At 43.2% G+C, this 23,244-nt stretch overlaps 2 protein-coding genes across 7 annotated transcripts in view; one reads left to right on the top strand and one right to left on the bottom strand.

Moving 5' to 3' along the window:
* Positions 1-1,210: 1,210 nt before the first annotated feature.
* mthfr (methylenetetrahydrofolate reductase (NAD(P)H)) lies at positions 1,211-22,981 on the bottom strand. Of its 6 annotated transcripts, none has more exons than XM_078238856.1 (12): positions 22,903-22,981; positions 16,081-16,308; positions 14,721-14,959; positions 8,656-8,766; positions 8,376-8,569; positions 7,539-7,789; positions 7,081-7,215; positions 6,343-6,523; positions 5,603-5,785; positions 5,364-5,465; positions 3,057-3,176; positions 1,211-2,493 (listed from the first exon to the last, which is right to left on the bottom strand). In XM_078238856.1, exons 2-12 carry the CDS (start codon positions 16,299-16,301, stop codon positions 2,263-2,265), a joined length of 1,968 nt encoding a protein of 655 aa, XP_078094982.1. In that variant the 5' UTR covers positions 16,302-16,308; positions 22,903-22,981; the 3' UTR covers positions 1,211-2,262. The 6 variants fall into 6 exon arrangements, with proteins under 6 accessions (XP_078094982.1, XP_078094985.1, XP_078094981.1 ...); XM_078238859.1 differs by lacking the exon at positions 22,903-22,981 and adding an exon at positions 20,609-21,209; XM_078238855.1 differs by lacking the exon at positions 22,903-22,981 and adding an exon at positions 20,905-20,922.
* clcn6 (chloride channel 6) overlaps positions 20,524-23,244 on the top strand; it is a 47,056-nt gene continuing 44,335 nt past the window's right edge. The window contains exons 1-2 of the mRNA XM_078239748.1: positions 20,524-20,620; positions 20,876-21,045. Coding sequence (XP_078095874.1) covers positions 20,524-20,620; positions 20,876-21,045 — 267 coding nt within the window. The remainder of the gene's footprint in view (positions 20,621-20,875; positions 21,046-23,244) is intronic.

The raw sequence follows: 23,244 nt of genomic DNA, 5'->3' as shown, positions 1-23,244 counted from the left end.
TGATCCATTAAGACATGATGAGGTGAAATGAATATTGTACTAACTGTGGCTGCTGCCCTTTCACACACTAAGCCAGCACATTCCATTCTTTGCACCATCTCCTCCCCACATCTGTTCAACAGCCGTGTGGATATTTAAAACTTGAGCTTCCTAACGATGCAAGAAAAATGTACGAGATGCAGCAAACAACCTACATGGCAGCACAATCCCCACTCCGTTAAAGAGTCATTAAATGTAACAAAGCCAGTTAATCCCATGCAGCATTGCTAGATTTGTGTTTGGGATTAACCATAGACCCTGCTTGAAACATACAGGGTGTTTCCAAACAAGTTTCTACAAGTTTCTGGTGCAAAGGATCCCTGCCAATAAAGCCTTGGGATCTTACTCAGTACAGTTCCCAGCATACTAATGAACTTGTATTTGTGTAGTGTCTCTTAAAACCTGGATTTCCTAAAGCACTTTACATAAGAACATAAGAAATAGGAGTAGGCCATCTAGCCCCTCAAGCCTGCTCCGCCATTCAGTAAGGTCATGGCTGATCTGATAGTGGGTTCAGTTCCATTTACCCGGCCGCTCCCCATAACCCTCAATTCCCTTAATGGTTAAAAATCTCCCTATCTGTGACTTAAACTTTACAGCCAATTTACTTCTGAAGCGTGCTCACTGTTAGAATTTAGGGAAACCTGACAGCAAATTTGTGCACAGCAAGATCTCAGAAACAGGGACAAATGAGCAGATAAATCTACGTAGAGTGACATTTTACAGTTTTCCTTGTCTTGTAGCTTCTGCATGGATTACATGCCCAATTTCTTCAGATTTAAACCTGCAAATCCATGACTCAGGGGAGTGCCACCATTGAACCAAACTGACACATGAAGGGTGTCAAAGGTTTGATCACTCCACAGCCATAAAACAAGCTTTCACATCCAGTCACTTGTAAAACAGCTTCCTCTCATACACAGCATAGGCTTCAGGAAGCCAGTCTCCGTAATTCCCCAAGCCTGGGGTGGAGCTCCTCACATTGTTGCTACTGTCATAGCACATTGGGGAAGAAACAAATCTACATAGGGGGACATCCCTCAACTTTACTGTTATATTTATACAGATCTCATACTGTCACTAGAAATCTTTAGCATATCTCAGCTCCCTGCAGTATGTTTATTCACAACAATACTAATCAATAACTTAAGGTTGTGCAGATCAATCTTGGTGCTAACTGCTGCTAAGGTCTATTTGTAAACTTAGCACTCTTGACCCTGATTTTGGCTATTTTAAACAAATAGATACATAAAAAGTCAACACATTATCGCTGCCAGAAAAAATGACAAAAGATGTTTTAATAGTTGTAGCACATGTCATGATGAGGTTAATTTAGATTGTTCCCGTTTTCAAATTTTCCAAGTGAACAACAGGATCCAGCTGTTTTCTGCATTCTTCACAAATTATAAACTATAAAAGTTTATGCCATTGGACTTTGAAGAAGTTTTTCTTCCTTGTTTCACTTTCTGCCCATCCTCTGACATCATCACTTAACTCCACAGTACCCAGATGTAGCAAGACATCAGCATCAAATCAGTTTTGTCTTGTGTGATGAATGTAGAGGGCTCAATATTGGCAAACATTATCCTATTATCCAGCGAACCTGCACTGACTGTCCATGTCAGTTGTTTATTCCTGATCATTTTTTCTCTTGGAGTGACATTACATCTTATGAAGAGGATTTTTGCTGACCATAAACAGTTTACCCAGTGCAATAGATCTTAGTTATGTACTGGGAGAGGTATACAAGCACACACCATTTCTACTCTGCTCAGTCCAGTGTCTACTGAACTGTACAACTCTGGATATTGGGCAAAGATAAGCGAGTTTCAGATGTGCCTCTCGGCCCAGTCCTACCAAGACTTGTCTTTGTCTCCCCATGAATAATGCCATTTATCATATATTCAGATCCTGCATTTTACCCCCATAGAATCATGGGGGTGCAGAGAAATAGGAAACAGATAATCTCCACATCAACAAACTCAACCTGAACCAGGACCTTCCTCAGTCCAATGCTTACACTTAGCTGTGAAAATATTCCAAGTTCACTGTGCATTAAAGCAGACAAAGAGCCACACACTACAGTAAAAATCCATTCCACTCTGTAAGCAAGATTCTGGTTAGTACACGGGAGACTGGGACGAAGTGTTCCTCCTATGCAAAGTCAAGCTGTCATTAAACAAGCAGATTATGACCTTGCTTGTCATCCTGCACAGTGCAATCTCAGGGTTTCGCAAGCAGTTCACAAACTGGAGATCCACAAGTCTTTTCAGATGCTTTTAACATAAAGAGGTCATCAATAACCTGCCAGAGACAGTTTTCAAATGGAAAGTCATTGTCCACGAGATTGACTAGGTAATAGTGGTCATGGATGTCCTGAATTATCTGCTGCGAAGGAGACCCTGTTGGGTACAATTTGGCCCATTGCTCAATCCACAGAGCAAAAGCTTCATCCTGAGGACAAAGCACAGTGTTACTGAGGCTATAGAACACTCTTCTCCCTGCTCAAAAGACACACTTTCCCATCTTTCCCCACACAGACTGTTCCCCACCCACCTACGGACACATTTCCTCAAAATACAAATATGTTTGCCTTTGATAAAGCAGTGTGAGCACTTGGGGATTTATGCATGTGTTGGTAAGAAATTCCATGGCTGATTTTTGGAATGGAAGGGGCTTATACCATGTATGTGAATAGTTAACTTCCCAAAGTAGCAAGAAATCCCAAAGCTATACATTTGGTGTTGCCACATGTACAGGTGGGAGCACTGTGGATCAGTGTGTTCAGACCCATTGCGGGGAAAGGATATGGAACAGTTACAAAATACATCCACTGTTGCTTCTTTACAAAGCAACCAAAAGTTTATAGAGTCATGGAGGTTTACAGCATGGAAACAGGCCCTTCGGCCCAACTTGTCCATGCCGCCCCTTTTTTTAAACCACTAAGCTAGTCCCAATTGCCCACGTTTGATCCATATTATAATATTTTATTCTGCACAAGATTTGATTGTAATTACCTTCCAGTACATGAAGCTGATGGGATCAACCACTGTGGGCTGAATTATTTCACGTCCAGGAAAGATCCCCCATGTAACTGCAATTGGCTGCATGTCAAAGGCGTTATTTATATTCTCACCCTGCAACATTAATATAGGTTTAAAGTTAGCTTATGTAACTGCAATTTCGCACAAGCCATATTGGTCTGGATACAAGGACAATGCACAATTGGAGAATAAAATTAAAAACAAAGTGCTGAAAAAACTCAGCAGGTCTGGCAGCATCTGTGGAGAGAGAAACAGAGTTAATGTTGAGGCCAATATGGCTCTCTTTTGGGACTGAAAAGGCAGAAATATGATAAGGGTTTTATGATATGAGAAGAGGGGGTTTTGGTGCAATGAAAGAATGGTTTAAGAGGACTGGTGAGATTAAATACCAAAGGTGTCATGGAACAGAAGGTAAAGGGAGTGGCAATATTGTAGTAAAGAAACAAAACCTAAGTTTGGAGAAGATGTTAATAGCAGAATAAAGGTCAGCTCAGTCTGAAAGCAAAAACAAGATACCTACTGGCACTTGGTTAAAAGAAAAATCAAAATGGAGAGCAGCGTTCATTGTCTGAAGATGTTGAACTCAGTGTTGAGTCCAGAAGGCTATAAAGTGCCTAATCAGAAGATAAGGTGCTGTTCCAGCTTGTGTTGGGCTTCCCTGGAATGTTATAGCAAGCCAAGGATAGAAATGGGAATATGAGAGCAAGATGGTGAATTGAAATGGCAAGCGACAGGAAGGTCAGGGTCATGCTTGATGACCAAGTGGAGGTGTTTTCATGTGGCAATTTAGAGGGCAGTAAAGCCCCATAAAATGACTTTTCCTATTTATTTGGAGGGGATTGGGCTTAGTGGTATTGTCCTTGAGCTGATGCCCTGGAGACATGGGTTCAAATCCCACCATGGCACCTGGTGGAAGTTCAATCAATAAACCAGTCTCGGTAATGATGGCCTGAAACTATTGCAGATTGTTGTAAAAACCCAACAACAGCTAAAGGGCTAATTAATGTCCTTTAGGGAAGGAAAACTGCCACCTTTGCCTGGTCTGACCTACATATGACTCCAGACCCATGGCAATGTGATTGACTATAAATTGCCCTTAGAAATGGCCTAGCAGACCACTCAGTTCAAGGGCAGTTGGGGATAGAAAGCAAATGCTGACCCAGCCAGCAAAACCCACATCCCACAAAAGAATAAAGAGAAAAATCCAAGCCCTAGGCCTGTTGAAGCTAAAAATGATTCCTAGTAACAGTCTGAACGCGAAGTAGAGATTGTGCCACCCTGCAGTACACCTGTCACATTACTCCACTGCTGATGTACCCTGAGTTATACCCATCGCTTAGAGCTCCACCGCTAAACACATAGGGTTAACAACCCTCCAGGATTGACTTGGAGCCTCCAGTGATTGAAGATCAGTCACCAGCACACTGTCATTTGACATTCTGGAGGAAAATCATCAAGACATTAAAAAAAATAGCTTTTTGTCATTTTCTTTAGCATTCCTCTTTATCAGATATAAAAGTATTGAAAACGTAAAAAAAGGTTGTTTGGCCGACAGTCAAGCATCATCCAGTTGGGTAATGAGATTTTTGCTTTCCAATTGGTGTAGGATGGATGGATGTGTTGACCAACGAATGGCTGGAGTGAGGGGCACGTCACGTGCAGAAACCTCCAGGAATACATTTAATCATGGTTGGCAACTATATTGATCACACCCTGTGATATATCTATCATCTGAGATCTGAGATCACCAGAGGAAGACAGTTCAAATAAGCATTTATGCACAACTAAGGAAATGTTATTGGACTTTTTTCTCTCCAATCATTAAATGTTGCAGATGCTGCTACGTAGTGTAATGAGCATAGGAAGTGTTTGCACACAAGCAGTGCCCTTTTAAATGCAGGCTGCAGATTAGGGTGGCTATATTGGCTTCTAGCCAATAAACTGCATGGGGACAGAGCCTGGGTGGGATTGTGGTCGGTGCAGACTCGATGGGCCGAATGGCCTCCTTCTGCACTGTAGATTGTATGATTCTATGAAGCTCTTAAAAATGTTTAATTGAATATTCTCAGCCTCTCTCAAGCCCAGAGCTGGAAAATTCCTGCTTCAACTCCCGACGAGGACATCAGTGCTTCCCTAGCAACCTGCAAATGAATGAAAAGCAGAAGAACAGATAGACCAAGAGGAACTTTTCAGCTTACTTCCAGCCCTTTTGCCAGTGAAACTCAATTATCTCTTTTACTGCTGAACCTGCAGCCCCACCCATCACTGATTGGCCCTTACCTTCACATTTACGATCTGGTAGTTCACTCGTGTTTTGTATTTCTTCAGAACTTTGAGTAGAGTGAATATATTTTCAGCGGAGGTAAAAAATTCAAGGTAGGCCTGTAAAAGAAAGAGGAGGATTCAGGCACAGAGAAAAGACATACAATCTCTCAGGGTTTATCCTCATTTGCCCTGGATTCTGAACTAGGGATTTCTAAACCCCCAGTAGCATCTCTTCAATCTCCTGTGACTCTTACCTTCTGAAACACAAAGCCTCCCTCTGGCCCCCAGCCCACAATAGGGTCAGTTGATGGCCTAGCATTGATGTTGGGCTGGGAGTTTATCGTGAGAATTCCCATCCGATTCACCTTTTCCAGTTCCTCTTTCATGAGGGATGTTTCTAGTGCCAGAGGTTCATCATTCCAAGGCAGACAGGTCACCTGAGAATACACAAACAGGAAGATGAGAGACTCCTATCCATTTAAATAAAAAGCTATCTTCAAATGCTTGAGCTCTGTATGCCAAGCCAGAGGCTGCCGGGCCCAAAGTAGTTTAATTCAGCTGAGAATGTTGTGCCTGCTCACAATACACTAGCTGCCACCAGGATACCTGCTTGATGTCTGGGGAGAGAGAGCAACATACCTTTTCTTTCAAACACAGTGGAAAAGCTGTCATTTATCCAGATATTTGAAAGAAGTTTCAATTAAATATTTTTGGATATTTGATCCTCAGATTCTATAAAGCCCAAAGCATGTAATATGTTGTTACAATTCAAAAAGATTAGTCTCATTGTTGTGGATGTTGCTGGAGCCCTCGCTGGGAAAAAAACACATTGTTAATACCAGGTTGTGCTAGTTAAATAGTGCAGAATAGTGAGTCTCAAATTACATTTTAATTTAACAGTTTAAGTTTCCATTAGCCATTACACGATTGGAAACTTGATTCTTTATGAATTAGTTACAATAAGTATAGAAACCTCTTGGCACAGTTTTATTACCTTTTTCCCATTGCTGTTGGATTGCCCAGTGATATATGCTGTGAAGACGTCAAAAATACTTTTTTCATCTACCAGCTCCTCCCCCCACATCTTCAGCAGCTCCTCCTTCGAACAGTTATTGTTCAGATAGAAGAGGTAGTAATCATTCAGCTCACCAAAGGCAGGAGATGATGAGTTCCCCCTAAAACAAGATAAAAATATAAAATCACACAATCCAGACACTGATCAACCAGGGAATAGCCACCAATAAGTTAAGTTCAATGTTATCAGCAGATATCTTCTGTACAATTGTTTGCAAGCTTTAGTGGGTGCAGAAAATTAAATGAAATCTCTCGTGTTACTTTTGGGTCTTTTCAGTGAAATGTACCAGTGTACAAGAGAAAATAGATCTACAGTTTAGCCAATTTAATGGTGGAATATTCCATATTTATCTACCAAAATTACATTGAATGGTCTCACAGTCACCACTCCAACCTGATATTACACAGCTCAAATGTTTGCTCCAAACATAACCCAAGCTTGGAAAGACTGGAGAATTGTACTTCTGGGTATTTTTCAACAATTGAGGTGAAGAGAGTTGAAGAATTTCATACACATTACAATAACAAAACTCAACTGATAAGATCAGGCCAAACATTTACAATTGTAAACTTAAGTCGTGTGATGAACTGCTTTTGTATTGTATTGTTGCACAATTGTTCATTGCCTCAACACCAGTAATGATTTGAAAGGTTGTACCATCTTCCATTGGGAAATTCGTCCCAATCCTGGGTTCTGTAGATGTAACTCTTCTGTCTCGAAGCCCAGAATATTGGACGGACATCTTCAACCTTCCGCTTTGGATTGGCACTGATGGTCCACGGCAAGGCACGTCTGCGGGAGTGTAGAGAAAGAGGATTAAGGGGTTTAACATGCTTGATCCCATGACAGCTTCCTTAATGGACAGTACAAAGGTAGAATATATTCAAACAGTAAATGCCTGGACTCTATATCATAGTTATAGTTTCCTCACTGTACCCTCCTTTCTGCAATTAAGTTATATCATGTTCTACAGCAATACAGTGTTGCAAGTTAATCAACGAACAAGGGAGAGTGCAGATATATCAGAATTTTGGCTGGTATCATTAAGTCTGTTAATCGTTGTTTAGTGATCATGTGTATATATACACATGGTTATACTATTTGTTGAAACTGACCTAGGGTCCTCGGTCCATAGTCGCAGTCGTTTCAAAATCTCCACAGTTGCTACCTCTCGGTTCAGTGTGTAGAAATGAAGCCCTGGCACCAACCCCGACTCCAACAGAACCTTGCACATGTCAGTGGCCAAGTCAATACCATAATTCCTAATGGCAGCATCATTATCTTTGATTGGGTCAATTATGTCTTTGATTTCCTGTGGCACTTGTAGCTTGGAGAGTTTGACCAGCTGTCGCAATGAGTGATACCCCTGTCACAGGATAAAGGAAGATGAGAGGGGGATGAATAACCTGAACTGCATCAGTTTATCATACAAACCCCACAATGCAGAAGGAGGCCACTTGGCCCATCGAGTCTGCACCGACCACAATCCCACCCAGGCCCTTTCCCCATAACTCCACATATTTACCCCGGTAATCCCTCTAACCTAGGCATCCCAGGACACTAAGGGGCAATTTAGCATGGCCAATCAATCTAACCCGCACATCTTTGGAGTGTGGGAGGAAACCGGAACACCTGGAGGAAACCCACACAGACACGGGGAGAATATACATGTCACAGTTTACAGAGAGAGGAAGAAAATGCTCTTCTCCTACAGGAAACTATGTGAAGCTATTGCTCCCAGTGCAAGGTGTCAATGGATGGGAGGCTGGTTTGAGTGATGGACAGGACTTCACAGATGATTTAGTGGGAAGTAGAGATGTAGCCTTTAATAGAGTCTGTTATTCTGCAGATCCCATGAGTGATGAGTGGAAGACTGAAGAAGATGGATTCAATTATGCCACCACAGTATAAAATTCTCATCTGGAATCAGGGATGCTTATGTTCACACGCACCTGAATAGGGAAGATTCCTGGCAGAATGGGACAGGTAATTCCGATTGCATGACAGTCCTTCAAAAAGGAAAGGAAGGTTTCAGGTTTGAAGAAGAGTTGGGTGATGATAAAGTCTGCACCAGCATCTACCTTTGCCTTCAGGTGTCTGAGATCCTCCTCATAACAGTCGCACTCTGGGTGCCCTGTTGGGTAACCTGCAAGTAAGTAAAATTTAAATCAGCCTCGTTTAATGTGAAGAGAATAGAACACTAAGAAACTGGGTTTGCAGAACTGAGTTTACCGGCAACACAGATGGTAAAGTAATCATTAAACTCAGAGCGAATGTGTTTGACCAAATCACCAGCATAATTGAATCCATCTTCTTCAGTCTTCCACTCATCACCCATGGGATCTGCAGAATAACAGACTCTATTAAAGGCTACATCCCTACTTCCCACCAAATCATCTGTAAAATCCAGTCCATCACTCAAACAAGCCTCCCATCCATTGACACCGAATACACTTCCCGCTGCCTCGGAAAAGCAGCCAGCATAATCAAGGACCCCATGCACCTGGGAAAAGTCTGAGGTCATGTACCAACCGACTCAAAAACAGCTTCTTCCCTAGTGCCATCAGACTTCTGAATGGACCTACCTCCCATTAAGTTGATCTTTCTCTACATCCTAGCTATGACTGTAACACTACATTCTGCTCTCTTTCCTTTCCTTCCCTTAGTACGGTATGCTTTATCTGTACAGTGCACAAGAAACAATACTTTTTACTGTATACTAATACATGTGACAATAATAAATCAAATCCTGTTCTCAACCTATCTGATGGAAAAATATAGATGTGGCACATTCAAATTATTTAATATAAAATAAAAACGGAAAATGCTGAATAAATTCAGGAGGTCTGGCAGTGTTCGTGGAGAGGGAAACATTGTTAATGGTTTGGGTCCATGTGACTTAGAATCATAGAATCCCTGCAGTGCAGAAAGAGGCCAGTCAGCCCATCGAGTCTGCACTGACTCTCCAAAACAGCATCCCACTCAAGCCCTTCCCTTCGTCCTATCCCTGTAACCCCATGCATTTACATGGCTAATCCATCTCCATGGCTAATCCATCTAACTTACACATCTCTGGAATGTAGGAGGAAACCGGAGCACCCAGAGGAAACCCACGTAGACACGGAGAATGTGCGAACTCTACACACACACACACACACAGTGACCCAAGACCGGAATCAAACCCATGTCCCTACCATTGTGAGGTAGTGGTGCTAACCACTGTGCCATCCTTCTTCAGGAGTATTTAATGTCAGCTGATGGGTTGAGAATGGTTTATATCATAAACTCATGTAAAAGTTAAGTTTCTAAGATTAAATCTCTAGGCAATTGTTTTGCTACTGTAGAGTTGCCAGGGGGAGACTGTTCACAGTAACCCCGCCCCCCAGAAGTAGTGAAGATTCTGTTGGCGGGCTTGCGGTGGACTGAAAAGGTTGAGTATGTGGACTTTAACAGAGAGGTTGTGCTGGAATCTTTGAATGGCATCAAGATAGATAAGTCGCCGGGTCCGGATGGGATGTACCCCAGGTTACTGTGGGAGGCAAGGGAAGAGATTGCAGAGCCTCTGGCGATGATCTTTGCGTCGTCGATGGAGACGGGAGAGGTGCTGGAGGATTGCGGATGTGGTTCCTATTTTCAAGAAGGGGAATAGGGATAGCCCAGGAAATTACCGACCGATGAGTCTAACCTCAGTGGTTGGTAGGTTGATGGAGAAGATCCTGAGGGACAAGATTTATGAGCATTTAGAGAGGTTTAGTATGCTCAAGAATACTCAGCATGGCTTTGTCAAAGGCAGATCGTGCCTTATGAGCCTGGTGGAGTTCTTCAAAAATGTGATTAAACACATTGACGAAGGGAAAGCGGTAGATGTGGTTTATATGGATTTTAGCAAGGCGTTCGATAAGGTCCCCCATGCAAGGCTTCTAGAAAAAGTGAGAGGGCATGGGATCCAAGGGGCTGCTGCCCTGTGGATCCAGAACTGGCTTGCCCAAAGGAGGCAGAGAGTGGGTATAGATGGGTCTTTTTCTAAATGGAGATTGGTCACCAGTGGTGTGCCCCAGGGATCTGTTCTGGGACCCTTGCTGTTTGTCATTTTCATAAATGACCTGGATGAGGAAGTGGAGGGATGGGTTGGTAAGTTTGCTGACGACATGAAGGTTGGTGGGATTGTGGATAGTCGGGAGGGATGTCAGAAGTTACAGAGGGACATAGATAGGATGCAAGACTGGGCGGAGAAGTGGCAGATGGACTTCAACCCAGATAAATGCGTAGTGGTCCATTTTGGCAGGTCAAATGGGATGAAGGAGTACAATATAAAGGGAAAGACTCTTAGTACTGTAGAGGATCAGAAGGACCTTGGGGTCCGGGTCCATAGGACTCTAAAATCGGCCCTGCAGGTGGAGGAGGTGGTTAAGAAGGCGTATGGTGTGCTGGCCTTTATCAATCGAGGGATTGAGTTTAGGAGTCCGGGGATAATGATGCAGCTTTATAAGACCCTAGTCAGACCCCACTTGCAGTACTGTGCTCAGTTCTGGTATCGTCATTACAGGAAGGATGTGGAAAAGATTGAAAGGGTGCAGAGGAGATTTACAAGGGTGTTGCCTGGATTGAGTGGCATGCCTTATGAGGATAGGCTGAGGGAGCTCGGTCTTTTCTCCTTGGAGAGACGTAGGATGAGAGGAGACCTAATAGAGGTATATAAGATGTTGAGAGGCACAGATCGGGTGGACTCTGAGGCTTTTTCCCAGGGTGGAAATGGCTGCTACGAGAGGACACAGGTTTAAGGTGCTGGGGGGTAGGTACAAGGGAAATGTTAGGGGGAAGTTTTTCACACAGAGAGTGGAGGGCGAGTGGAATCGGCTGCCGTCGGTGGTGGTGGAGGCAAACTCAATGGGGTCTTTTAAGAGACTCCTGGATGAGTACATGGGACTTAATAGGATGGAGGGTTACAGGTAGGCCTAAAAGGTAAGAACATAAGAACATAAGAAATAGGAGCAGGAGTAGGCCATCTAGCCCCTCGAGCCTGCCCCGCCATTCAATAAGATCATGGCTGATCTGACGTGGATCAGTACCACTTACCCGCCTGATCCCCATAACCCTTAATTCCCTTACCGATCAGGAATCCATCCATCCGCGCTTTAAACATATTCAGCGAGGTAGCCTCCACCACCTCAGTGGGCAGAGAATTCCAGAGATTCACCACCCTCTGGGAGAAGAAGTTCCTCCTCAACTCTGTCTTAAACCGACCCCCCTTTATTTTGAGGCTGTGTCCTCTAGTTTTAACTTCCTTACTAAGTGGAAAGAATCTCTCCGCCTCCACCCTGTCCAGCCCCCGCATTATCTTATAAGTCTCCATAAGATCCCCCCTCATCCTTCTAAACTCCAACGAGTACAAACCCAATCTCCTCATCCTCTCCTCATAATCCAAACCCCTCATCTCCGGTATCAACCTGGTGAACCTTCTCTGCACTCCCTCCAATGCCAATATATCCTTCCTCATATAAGGGGACCAATACTGCACACAGTATTCCAGCTGCGGCCTCACCAATGCCCTGTACAGGTGCATCAAGACATCCCTGCTTTTATATTCTATCCCCCTCGCAATATAGGCCAACATCCCATTTGCCTTCTTGATCACCTGTTGTACCTGCAGACTGGGCTTTTGCGTCTCATGCACAAGGACCCCCAGGTCCCTTTGCACGGTAGCATGTTTTAATTTGTTTCCATTGAGATAGTAATCCCATTTGTTATTATTTCCTCCAAAGTGTATAACCTCACATTTCTCAACGTTATACTCCATTTGCCATATCCTCGCCCACTCACTCAGCCTGTCCAAATCTCTCTGCAGATCTTCTCTGTCCTCCACACGATTCACTTTTCCACTTATCTTTGTGTCGTCTGCAAACTTCGTTACCCTACACTCCGTCCCCTCCTCCAGATCATCTATATAAATGGTAAACAGTTGCGGCCCGAGTACCGATCCCTGCGGCACGCCACTAGTTACCTTCCTCCAACCGGAAAAACACCCATTTATTCCGACTCTTTGCTTCCTGTCGGATAGCCAGTCCCCAATCCACTTTAACACACTACCCCCAACTCCAGCAGCCTTTTATGGGGCACCTTATCAAACGCCTTTTGGAAATCCAAAAACACCGCATCCACCGGTTCTCCTCCATCAACCGCCCTAGTCACATCTTCATAAAAATCCAACATGTTCGTCAAGCACGACTTTCCCCTCATGAATCCATGCTGCGTCTGATTGATCGAACCATTTCTATCCAGATGCCCTGCTATCTCCTCTTTAATAATGGATTCCAGCATTTTCCCTACTACAGACGTTAAGCTGACCGGCCTATAGTTACCCGCCTTTTGTCTCCTTCCTTTTTTAAACAGCGGCATAACATTAGCCGTTTTCCAATCAACCGGCACCACCCCAGAATGCAACGAGTTTTGATAAATAATCACTAACGCATCCACTATTACCTCTGACATTTCTTTCAATACCCTGGGATGCATTCCATCCGGACCCGGGGACTTGTCCACCTTCAGTCCCATTAGTCTACCCAGCACTGCCTCTCTGGTAACATTAATTGTATTAAGTGTTTCTCCTGCTGCCAACCCTCTATCGTTAATATTTGGCAAACTATTTGTGTCCTCCACCGTGAAGACCGACACAAAAAACTTATTTAAAGACTCAGCCATATCCTCATTTCCCACTATTAACTCCCCCCTCTCGTCCTCCAAGGGTCCAACATTCACTCTAGCCACTCTATTCCTTTTTATATATTTATAAAAACTTTTACTATCATTTTTTATATTAATTGCTAGCCTAGCTTCATAGTCTATCCTTCCTTTCTTTATCGCTTTCTTCGTCTCTCTTTGTTGTTTCTTAAATTTTTCCCAATCACTTGTTTCTCCAAGGTAGGGATATGTTCGGCACAACTTGTGGGGCCGAAGGGCCTGTTTTGTGCTGTAGTTTTCTATGTTTCTAAAGAGCCAAAGGTCTTTTTATTATTGAATGTTTGTTCTGTTTGCACATTTGTTCTTCAGCATCTGCCCAAACTGTGCAGAGGACTTCCTCAATTTCCAACTTCTCCAATTCTCTAGCTGCTGCACAATTATTTGTCTGCTCTGCAATCTCAACGACTTTTATGTTTGTATTGGGCTGTCTATTAACTGTTTCCTCTCGATATCATGTTGTCATATTTGAGGGTGGGATTGGCAGGAGCGCAGTGCTTACCAGTGAGGTGGTAGCTTTGGCATCACGTGTTCATGTGCACTGACACGAGGAGCTGAACAGCCGCCTTCAATGGTGTGCTATTCTATGATTCTGTCAATGAATAGGTTTGACTTCAGCAGTGAGTGGTTGGTATGTACAAAGAGTTTGGAATTTTTGGCCAAAGTCAATAGATTCTTCCTCATTTCTGCACCTGACAATCTATTAGTGTAATATACAATAATGTACAATACTTGTCAAAACTTCAGGTTAGTGTGGGGGGTGAGCTATCAAACCCATGTCCCACTTAAGAAGCTATTTAGACATACCAGGACTTTCCTGAAAATCTAATAGTTGGGTGACGTGAACCACTCAAACCCAGAAACTTCTGTTATTTTTATGTTTATATTCCGTGCTCTGATTTGTCATGTTTGAATGTTGTAGTCGGGGAGATTTGAAGAGGATTATTCTTGCGTTTTGTTGGGTCAGTGGTGAACATATCCCGAATTAGAACAATAGAAAACGATCAGCAATTCCAGGTATATAGATTAATTGGAACATGGTTAGATGGTTTACACGTTGGCCTGAGTTGGGTGTCAGTTTTGATGGATGATTTTTGAGCTTAAGTGGTAATCGGAGTAAATTTAGAAGATTCATTGAGATGCTGACCATTTAATGTGGGGTAACCAGCGACTGCCCACATGTTGGGAGGGAGCCCATGGCCACTGAACCCCAGCAAACCCAATAGAAAAACTATAGGTTTGAACTTTGTGCCTTGTAGTTCCAGGGATGTTATTGTTAAAAACAAAACATTTGACTGATCCCGCGACAGAACAAGAGACATTTGCTAGATGGCCCTTTTATTCTCATATGTACCCAAGTTCCATTTCTTCATCATCCTCCCAGTGTATACAGATGTTACAACTGAGATGGGTGATGGACAGTGGAGTAAATTCGCACACACATCCACACAAGTTCAGGAACATGAAGCAAGACCAAGAGCATCCCTAAGGTGGGGTGCAAGAGGAGATAAAAAAGGTGTAAAGAGAGAAGCTAACAAGGATCACACTGATTAATATCTCACCACCACGGAGGGCAAGTAGGTTCTTCAGCCTCAGATGCCGAGCTTTGTGCAGGTGCTGTGTGATCTGATCCTTGGTCTGGTTACAACAAGTTATATGCAGCAATGTCTCCAGGCCACAGTAATTTACTGCTGTGCTGGCTATGGTCATGGAGGAAGTTTCTTTGTCGGAGCCTGGGTCCCCAGCGGGATGCCAGGTCACATCAATGAAGAGCGGCCCACCAACAGCCATATGATCAAACCTAATCAAACACAGTCCACAGTCAGCAACCTGCAACAAGACATATCTCATTGTTCAAACACTCAATTCCAAGTGTGGTTTCTCCAATGGCTCGGCATGTTTAACCAGTGAGTCATACAAATCACAAAATGTAGCTTTAACTCATCTGCCTTGGAGCCAGGGCAGAAGTGTTGCAGTTGGCTTCAATATCCAGGTTAGGTAGGAAATAAAGTTTACTCCTAACAAGTAGTAACTTGAGAAGCCTCGTTGCAGCAAGTAACTAAAGCTAAAGGATTTATAGATTGAGAAAGACTATATGCAGCAAAGGGTTTAACAGCACAATTATACAGGTCTACTCCGAATAACACCCTGACTCCAACTGCAGCCTCCAGCCCCAGGAATATATGCCCTCGCTTCTGATAGTTATAAGTTCGTACACTCGTGCTCCATTGGTTCCAGCCTGGTCACGTAGCCTGTGGAGGATCGCCCACTAAAGGGACCACTCTACCACATAATCCAGTTCTAGTGATTCAAAGTGAGCATCAGTTTCAGTGGCGATGTTCCCACCAATAGGTGTCTGAAGTTTGTAAAACAAATGAATATTTAACTGAACAAGAGCTATCACTTTCAGGGTAGGCCATATTCTGTGGAACTGGATCCAGCTTCAGTTGGACCTTCAGCGGAGGGACTCTTGACAGGAGAAAAATAACTAAAAAGTGACTTCAAGAATTAAACCAGCCCCAATGTCACAGCCATGATCATGTTGAATAGCAGAGCAGACTCGGAGGGCTGAATGGCCTACTGCTCCTAGTCCCTGTTTCTGTATATGTCTATAAAAATAATCTGATAAAATAAGTAATTCTATAAATCACATATTCCTGTTATAAACAAAGCAGGCAGGTCTGAGTAACAAAATAGAGGTCATTCTCAGGCTGGGATTAAACAGATCAACATCCAATGAGAGAACATTATATTCCACCAAACTGAATCTTTACTGAATAAATGTTTCACGTCATTCCCTCCCCACTTTAAGATGCTTGTTATTTCGTCCCCACCTCATAGCAATCCTATTGCCTCAGACAATAGAACCCACTAACTTCATCCTTCCGCTCAGCTTCAGGGGCACCTGGCTATCCGCTTTACCTGGAGATCAGATTAACAGCACCACCAGCAGTTCGTGGAGGGAAGAACTCCAAGGAGAACCATTTGTCTCCCGATTCAATTCGTCTACGCATCTTTTCCTGGAGCCGGTCTGCATCGGGGCCGGGAGTTGAACTGCGTGAACTCCCCTGCGAACCATCACTAGAACTATCGTCGGATTTGAACATTCGCCCCTTGTTACTTTGCACTTCGTTCACCATCATTGGTTACCTGCAAGCATTAAGTGCAAGCTTTGAATGAATTAGAACTGCTGATTCCACCCAACGCACTACATTACGACAGGTGCCTGAACACAAAGCAAGTTTTATGACTTGGAGGTGACTACATTTTTAAGTGAGATTTAATTTTGATTTGGTTTATTATTGTCACATTAACATACAGTGAAAATTATTGTTTCTAATACAGACAAAGCATACCATTCATAGAGAAGGAAACAAGAGAGTGCAGAATGTAGTGTAGGCTAGGGTGTAGAAAAAGACCAACTTAATGGGAGATAGGTCCATTCAAAAGTCTCATGGCAGCAGGGAAGAAGCTGTTCGAGTCAGAGAAAGGTTTGGAAGATTTTTCCTGTCTCTTCTACCCCTCTCCACTGTTTTCTTTTGGCTGAGCCCGTAATGAATTTATTCAGGAGCAGGGCGAACTTGTATCTGCCATCTCCCAATTTCACAATTCTCTAATTGGATGGAAGCCAAGACTTTGCAAGACAGAATTTAAAACCCAGAAACTCCCAGTGTGTGTGTGTGAAGTAGCTTTGGTTATTGTTGATCAGTTGAAAGGATAGACTACCTTCAACATTCTGCCTGGTTTCAAGATCTATAATCCAGGGAACCTTCCAGTCACTTGCAATTTCATCATCTTGCTCTCATGCTCACATTTCTGTCCTTGGCTAGCTACAATATTCCAGTGAAACAGCTCAAGGCTAGCTGGGGGAACAGCACATCATCTTCTGGTTAGGCATTCTGGACTCAACATAGTGCACAACAACTTCTGATCATGAACTCTGTCCTCCATTTTGTTTTGTTTTGGCAAGTGCTTGTTTGTATCTTGCTTTTGCTTTCAGATTCAGCTGACCTTTAACAACTACTCTGGACACATGCCTTATTTCAACCATTGCCACTCCCTTTGCTTTTTGTTCCATGACATCTTTGGTATTTAACCTCTCCCACCCTCTAATCTATCCCTGATCTTCCCTTTTGTTCTACCTGACCAACTTCCCTCCTCTTTCAACAGGATAAAACCCATCACATACCTCTCTTCAGTTCTGAAGAACTCATATTGGACTCAAAGCGTGAACTATTTTTTTCCTCTCTGGAGTTACTGCTAAATCTGCTGAACTTTTTTCAAGCACTTTTTATTTCCGATCTCTAGGATCCACTATATTTGTATTTTACCTTCCTACTGGATTCTTGCTAGAACTCTTGCTGCTGAATTCTGGACATGTACTACTGCTAAACTGCATCAGGTCACCATTCATCTCACTCACACAAGAATTAGGAGTAGGCCACTCAGCCCCTCGACTCTGCTCTTCCATTCAATAAGATCATGGTTGATCTGATTGTAACTTCAAGCCCACATTCCTGACAATAAATAACCTTTCATCCTCTTGTTAATCAAGAATCCATCCAACTCTTCTTCTACTGCCTTTTGAGGAAGAGAATTCCAGAGGCTCATGATCCTCAGAAAATAATTCTCATCTGTCTTAATTGAGCGACCCCTCATTTTTTAAACAGTGACCCTTGGTTCTAGACTCTCTGACAAGAGGAAACATCCTCTCCACATCCACCCTATCAATATCCCTTCGGATCTTAAATGTTTCAATCAGGTCATCTCACTCTTCTAAACTCTAGTGGATAAAAACCTAACCTCTCCAACCTTTCCTTGTAAGACAATCCACCCATTCCTGGTATTAGTCTAATCATGTAACCATTTTCTGAACGGCTTCTAACATATTTATGTCTTTCCTTAAATAAGGAGACCAAAATGCGACACAGTACTCCAGATGTGATCTCACCAATGCCTTGGAGAACTGCAACATAACCTCCCTACTTTAGTTTTACATAGGCCTCACTGGGCCTTCGGAATCTCTCTGAGTACTTCACAACCAATTGATATGAACGGCTATTTGTGTGGCAAATCTCACAAAAACAACAACCAGCTGAATTTTCCTGGTGGTGTGGGTTGAGGGAGGAGTGTTGGAGGTATCTTGGATGCACAACCTAGAGATGGTGGGGTTGCTACCAGGGCAAGTTGTAAAGCTAAATTTAATATATTTGGTAATTTGTGGTTTGACAATAAGATTAATAAACAGTTGGTTCTGTGTCAGCCTTGTGTAATTTCATTCGCAATGGTCTTGATTCTGCATCTAAAGTCCCTTGCCTTCTCTCCAGCGAATTTATCATTGGCCATAAATCTCTTCTTCAGTATAAAATGACCTGACCCATGCTTATTGTTGTCATAGGTCACATCATCTTGTGGCTTCTTTACAGCCATCCATGTAACGCCTCTAACTCTACAAGCCAACACACTCTTAGTTCCAGCCCTTTAAGCCAAATAAACTCTTGGTTCCTTTGAAACTTAGCTTCTTGTGCACCTTCTGTCCCATCACCATATCATCGGTGGCTGTATCTTTAGCTGTCAAAGCCCTGTGTTCAGCAGTAACATCTCATAAACCCTCCACATTTCTCACTGTTAAAACTCAGATAGTCTAGCATGAATACTGAAGTCAAGATTTCACTGATTAGCTTTTCTTCAGAGATACACAATCAAATTGTGTACCTCCCGTAGTCTAAGTTTCCTTCAGCCTGCTGTATTTTATATATACTCTTTTTAATAAAATCAATACCAATACATTAAACAAAAATGATAGGGGTGACAGCCCTTGATGGGGCACTGTAATTGAAAAAAATTTCAAAGAAAACTTGACTAACTAAACCAAAATATAATATCTGGGGGTGATGATGCATCTCAGCCCCTGCAGCGTCCATCAGTCCTGGAAGACATGAAATGAGCATAGGTGACTCCCCAGTTAAAATCCCCCAACCAAATCCAATTAACACCAAATTAGTATACAATTAAACATGCTCACCCTTGACCTCCTGGAAACCCTTCCTTGAACAGGATTTTGGTCACCCTACCAATTATCTCCTCCTCTGACTTGTTTATTTTCCCCCGAATGACACATCTGTACTAGAGCATTTTGCATTTCTCGAACACCTTTTAATGTAATGTGCTTTAGGGAAAACAACGAGCTAACCAACTTGGTCATCTGGCCTACATATTACTTCAAACCCACATTACAAGGTTGGCTCTTAAACCAACATGCTGTAAGGATGACAAATGTTGTGATGCAGCGTGTTTTAAATTTGTTTAAGGGATGTGGGTGTCACTGGCTAAGCCAGCATTTATTGCCCATCTCTAGTTGCCCTAGAGAAGGCGGTGGTGAGCTGCCTTCATAACCTGGTGTTGTGAGACTTCTTACTGTTCATAAACCTCTGCAGACCTTGAGGTGCAAGTACACTCACAGTGCTACATCTACTACAGAAGTCAAATATCACAATAAGAAAGATCATCTAGCACACACACTCTTGCTTCAGATCCTTGAAGGTCCAACTGAATCACTGAAGCAGTTTTTGGTTTGAGGCCTCGCCCAGAAACATTCCACTTGGGCGCCAGCCTTAATGCTGTGCTCTACTTCTGGAGAAGCTTTACTTCCCAATGACAGAGACTAAAGTCCTGACTTAAAGAGGGTCTGAATGGTGATTTTGCAATGTTTCTGCTGCTGGTATTTTCCAGAAATGTGCTCTCAATTGAATTAATACCTCAGGCCCTGTTGCATTGCAGCTCATGCAAATGACTAGTGTAGTAGTAGCCTCTGGGTGACTTCAAACATTATCATACTAAAATAGAAGCTCTGAAGAAGAATCATACGGACTCCAAACGTTAACTGTTTCTCCACAGATGCTGCCAAACGTGCTGAGTTCTTCCAGCATATTCTGTTTTATTAACACATCCGAATCCCAGAAGGGGGTAGATTTCGTATATTTGGTTAGAAGCATCTACACCAGTCTGATATTCTGTATCAGAATCATATTAAAATACAGCACCAACTACTGGAAACAAGAGGTTTCTCCCTCGGCTGCATTCTTGCGCCATGAAGTATTTAGATCTGGCAACAAAGCCCCACCGGCTGGCAGCTATGTCCCTTAAGATCCAATACACCCAGATTCATAGCCCAACATTTAAAACACCCCATCGACCATTTGAACCCGCAGCCAAGGATGAAGAACCTTTCAGTTGATACAGAGCACTCCATTGTTTGGGAAAAGGGAGAAAGTTACAGTTTAACCGGATCTGAAATGTGCTCAATTACTTACATTTAAATAACCGCGTCAGTCTCCAATGTAAGTTACCAAAAAACTGGCGGAAATGACTCAAACAATAGCAGAGATGCTGGAGGAGCGGATAAATCTGACATCTTCACCAGCTGAGAGATCACAGTGTAAATACTTACTTAACGGACCACGTGAGTTTAAATCTAACTCCGCCCTTCTCGAAGTGTTTGCGACATGTGCATGGTTTATGGAAAGCACGTTTGAAAAGTGTGTTTCTTACTGCTGCAACTTTCTGATCGCCGTTCACGGAATATCAATGATATCAACGTTTAGCAATACCAGCGATTAGTTCTTCTACTAATGGCAACACACTACCCAACCACTGTTCGACTCCTGACTGTGACTCACATCTGAAACTTAATTTGGTAAGAAACTCAACTTCACAGCAGATTCACAATGTGGAATAAAGACAAACCAATTCAACGGAATCCCGTCATTCATTAAATCTTCGCTATTTGCTGCGGAAACAGATGTTCTTGGGTTTGATCACCTAACGGAGCAGAGCACCAAAAGCAGAACTAAATCACAGTCTAAACACGATACCGGGAATGAAGAAGTTTGAGGTTCAATTCACAAAACAATCCGATACATTCACACTCAGACACATCCATCATGTGAGGGATGATTCAGAAGCGTTCAGCCCACGGGGCTATTCGGCCAATGCCGGCTGTGTCAGCTCTTTAAAAGTGCTATCCAATTAGTTTCACTTGCGCCTTCCCCACCGTCCACTGTAGACTTCCCCGTTTGGGAGTTATTATTGAATCATCTGTCACTATCCTTTCAGATAGTGCTTTCAAGATCACAATTAGCTGTGCATTTTTCCTCATATCTTAAATCTGCATCCTTTGGTGGGCGACTATTCTGCTGGAAACAGTTTCTCCTTATTTAGTCCATCAAAGCCCTCAATGCATTTGAACACTGGTCACTTTCTATGTTGTAAGGCAAACAACATAGGAATTGAAGTTACGCATCCCTGGCACTATCTCCCCTGCACCCTCTCTAAACCCTTTCAGAATGTGGTTCCCAGAATTGGTCACAAATGCTCTAGCTGGGACCCAAGCAGTGTTTTATAAAGGTTGAACATAACTCCTTTGCATTTGCACTCAATGTCTTTATTTACACTGCCATGTACATGTTTTAAAACAGCTTTTTCAATTTACTCTGCCATCTTCAAAAACTTATACACCCCTGTGTCAGACCAGGTGTGCCACTGTTCCTGCACCTCCTTTAGAATTATACCTTTAAGTTTCTATAACCTCTGGTCATTCCTCCTAACGTGAGTTATTTCACACTTCTCTGCATTAAATTTAATCGGTCATCTGTCTATCCACCAGTCTATGTCCCTCTGAAGTCTGTCACTATTCATTGATGACTGTGCACCAGCTTCCAGTTCAGAGTTGTTCATGCAAAGTAGCATGAACTTGTTCTCCGATGCATAAGAGAACTCCAGCCTTCAACACAAATAGAACTGAAGAAATATATCAGCCTGCTCCAGGAAAGCCCTCTCTCAAGCTCACTCTCAAGAGCTGTCAATATTGATGAAGAGACACATGCAAGAGTTGCCAAAACAAGTGTAGCCTGCAACCAACTTCAAACATCTGGAGCAAGTTTGCCAACCAAACGGAGAGTCTATAAGAGCAACAGTCCTGCTCACTCTGCTCCATGTATGCGGCACTTGAACTGTGTCAGCATCATGTCAAGAAGCCCAACAACTTGAGCTGCTTTTGGAATCTTCTGAAGATCAGATGGCAAAAAAAATACCATTCACAGGTGCTCACCGAGCTGGCATGCCACACATCCTCACACATTGAGACAGTCACAACTGAGTTGGGCTGGTCATATAGTCAGAGTGCCTGACACTCTCTTACCAAAATGAATCTTCCACAGAGAACTTATGTCTGGGGGTGTGGTGAACCATCGTTGGTTCCCACTGTGGGATTGTTCTAATGTTGTTGTTGGGCTAGGGTGTTCCCACTGTGGGATTGTTCTAATGTTGTTGTTGGGCTAGGGTGGGATTAATACACCTGTGGTTGTTACTGTTGTGGCACATCCCAGTCGGGCTCCGCCTCCTGGGAGAGGTATAAGACCCCCTGCTCGGGCGGGACCTCGTCAGTCTGGGATAGTGTGTTTACGTTCTATTAGTTCCATTGTTAGACAATAAAAGCCTTCTGTTACCGAAGCTTCGTGCCTCGTGTTCAATTGACGCGCATCAGGGGGGTGCGCTCTAATGTCATTCAAAGTGCTCTACAAGAATTGAACAAACGCTTCACTCAAGTGTTTGATGTCAATTCAAGTCCTGGGAGAAGCTCACCTAACACAACCAAATAAAACGGCGAGGCCTCCATCGAAAACAAGCGTATTTCAGAAGCAGGGAGAAAAACCAAGGAGAGGAAATCCCGAACCAGCAGCTCACCCAAAACGCAGTCGTCTGCGGTGCCCTGTCCCATTTGCGACAGAACCTTTTGGGCAAGACTAGTCTCAGTCACCAACTGGAACCCCACCAAACACCAGATGAAGAACACGAGGAAGACTGTCCTCTCTCTTCAGAGTTACAATAGTAAAGTGTCACACTGGCAATAAAACAAATGTTAGAATTAGCAGAGAGTAACGGCAGTGCAAAGGGAGCTCCATTCTGGGATCTCTAACCCTTGCTGCATCTGTCCTCTGAGGGTTTGATAAGTTCCATTCCATCTTTCGCTGCACTGTCCGACCTGTGGAGGAGTTGACTTCGGAGTCCCACTCCCCCGCCTCCCCT

The sequence above is a fragment of the Mustelus asterias genome, chromosome 22 (genome assembly GCF_964213995.1).
Source record: "Mustelus asterias chromosome 22, sMusAst1.hap1.1, whole genome shotgun sequence".
Taxonomy (NCBI): domain Eukaryota; kingdom Metazoa; phylum Chordata; class Chondrichthyes; order Carcharhiniformes; family Triakidae; genus Mustelus; species Mustelus asterias.
This window is presented reverse-complemented; position numbering and strand designations above follow the sequence as displayed.

Excerpts from the sequence above, each read along its gene's own strand:
- mthfr (XM_078238856.1), bottom strand. The coding sequence starts at position 16,301 with ATGATGGTGAACGAAGTGCAAAGTAACAAGGGGCGAATGTTCAAATCC. Across the intron at positions 5,786-6,342 it reads CCAACAGCAATGGGAAAAAG|GTGACCTGTCTGCCTTGGAA; the intron begins GTAATAAAACTG and ends GTGTATTCTCAG. Across the intron at positions 2,494-3,056 it reads TCAGCTTCATGTACTGGAAG|GATGAAGCTTTTGCTCTGTG; the intron begins GTAATTACAATC and ends CTTTGTCCTCAG.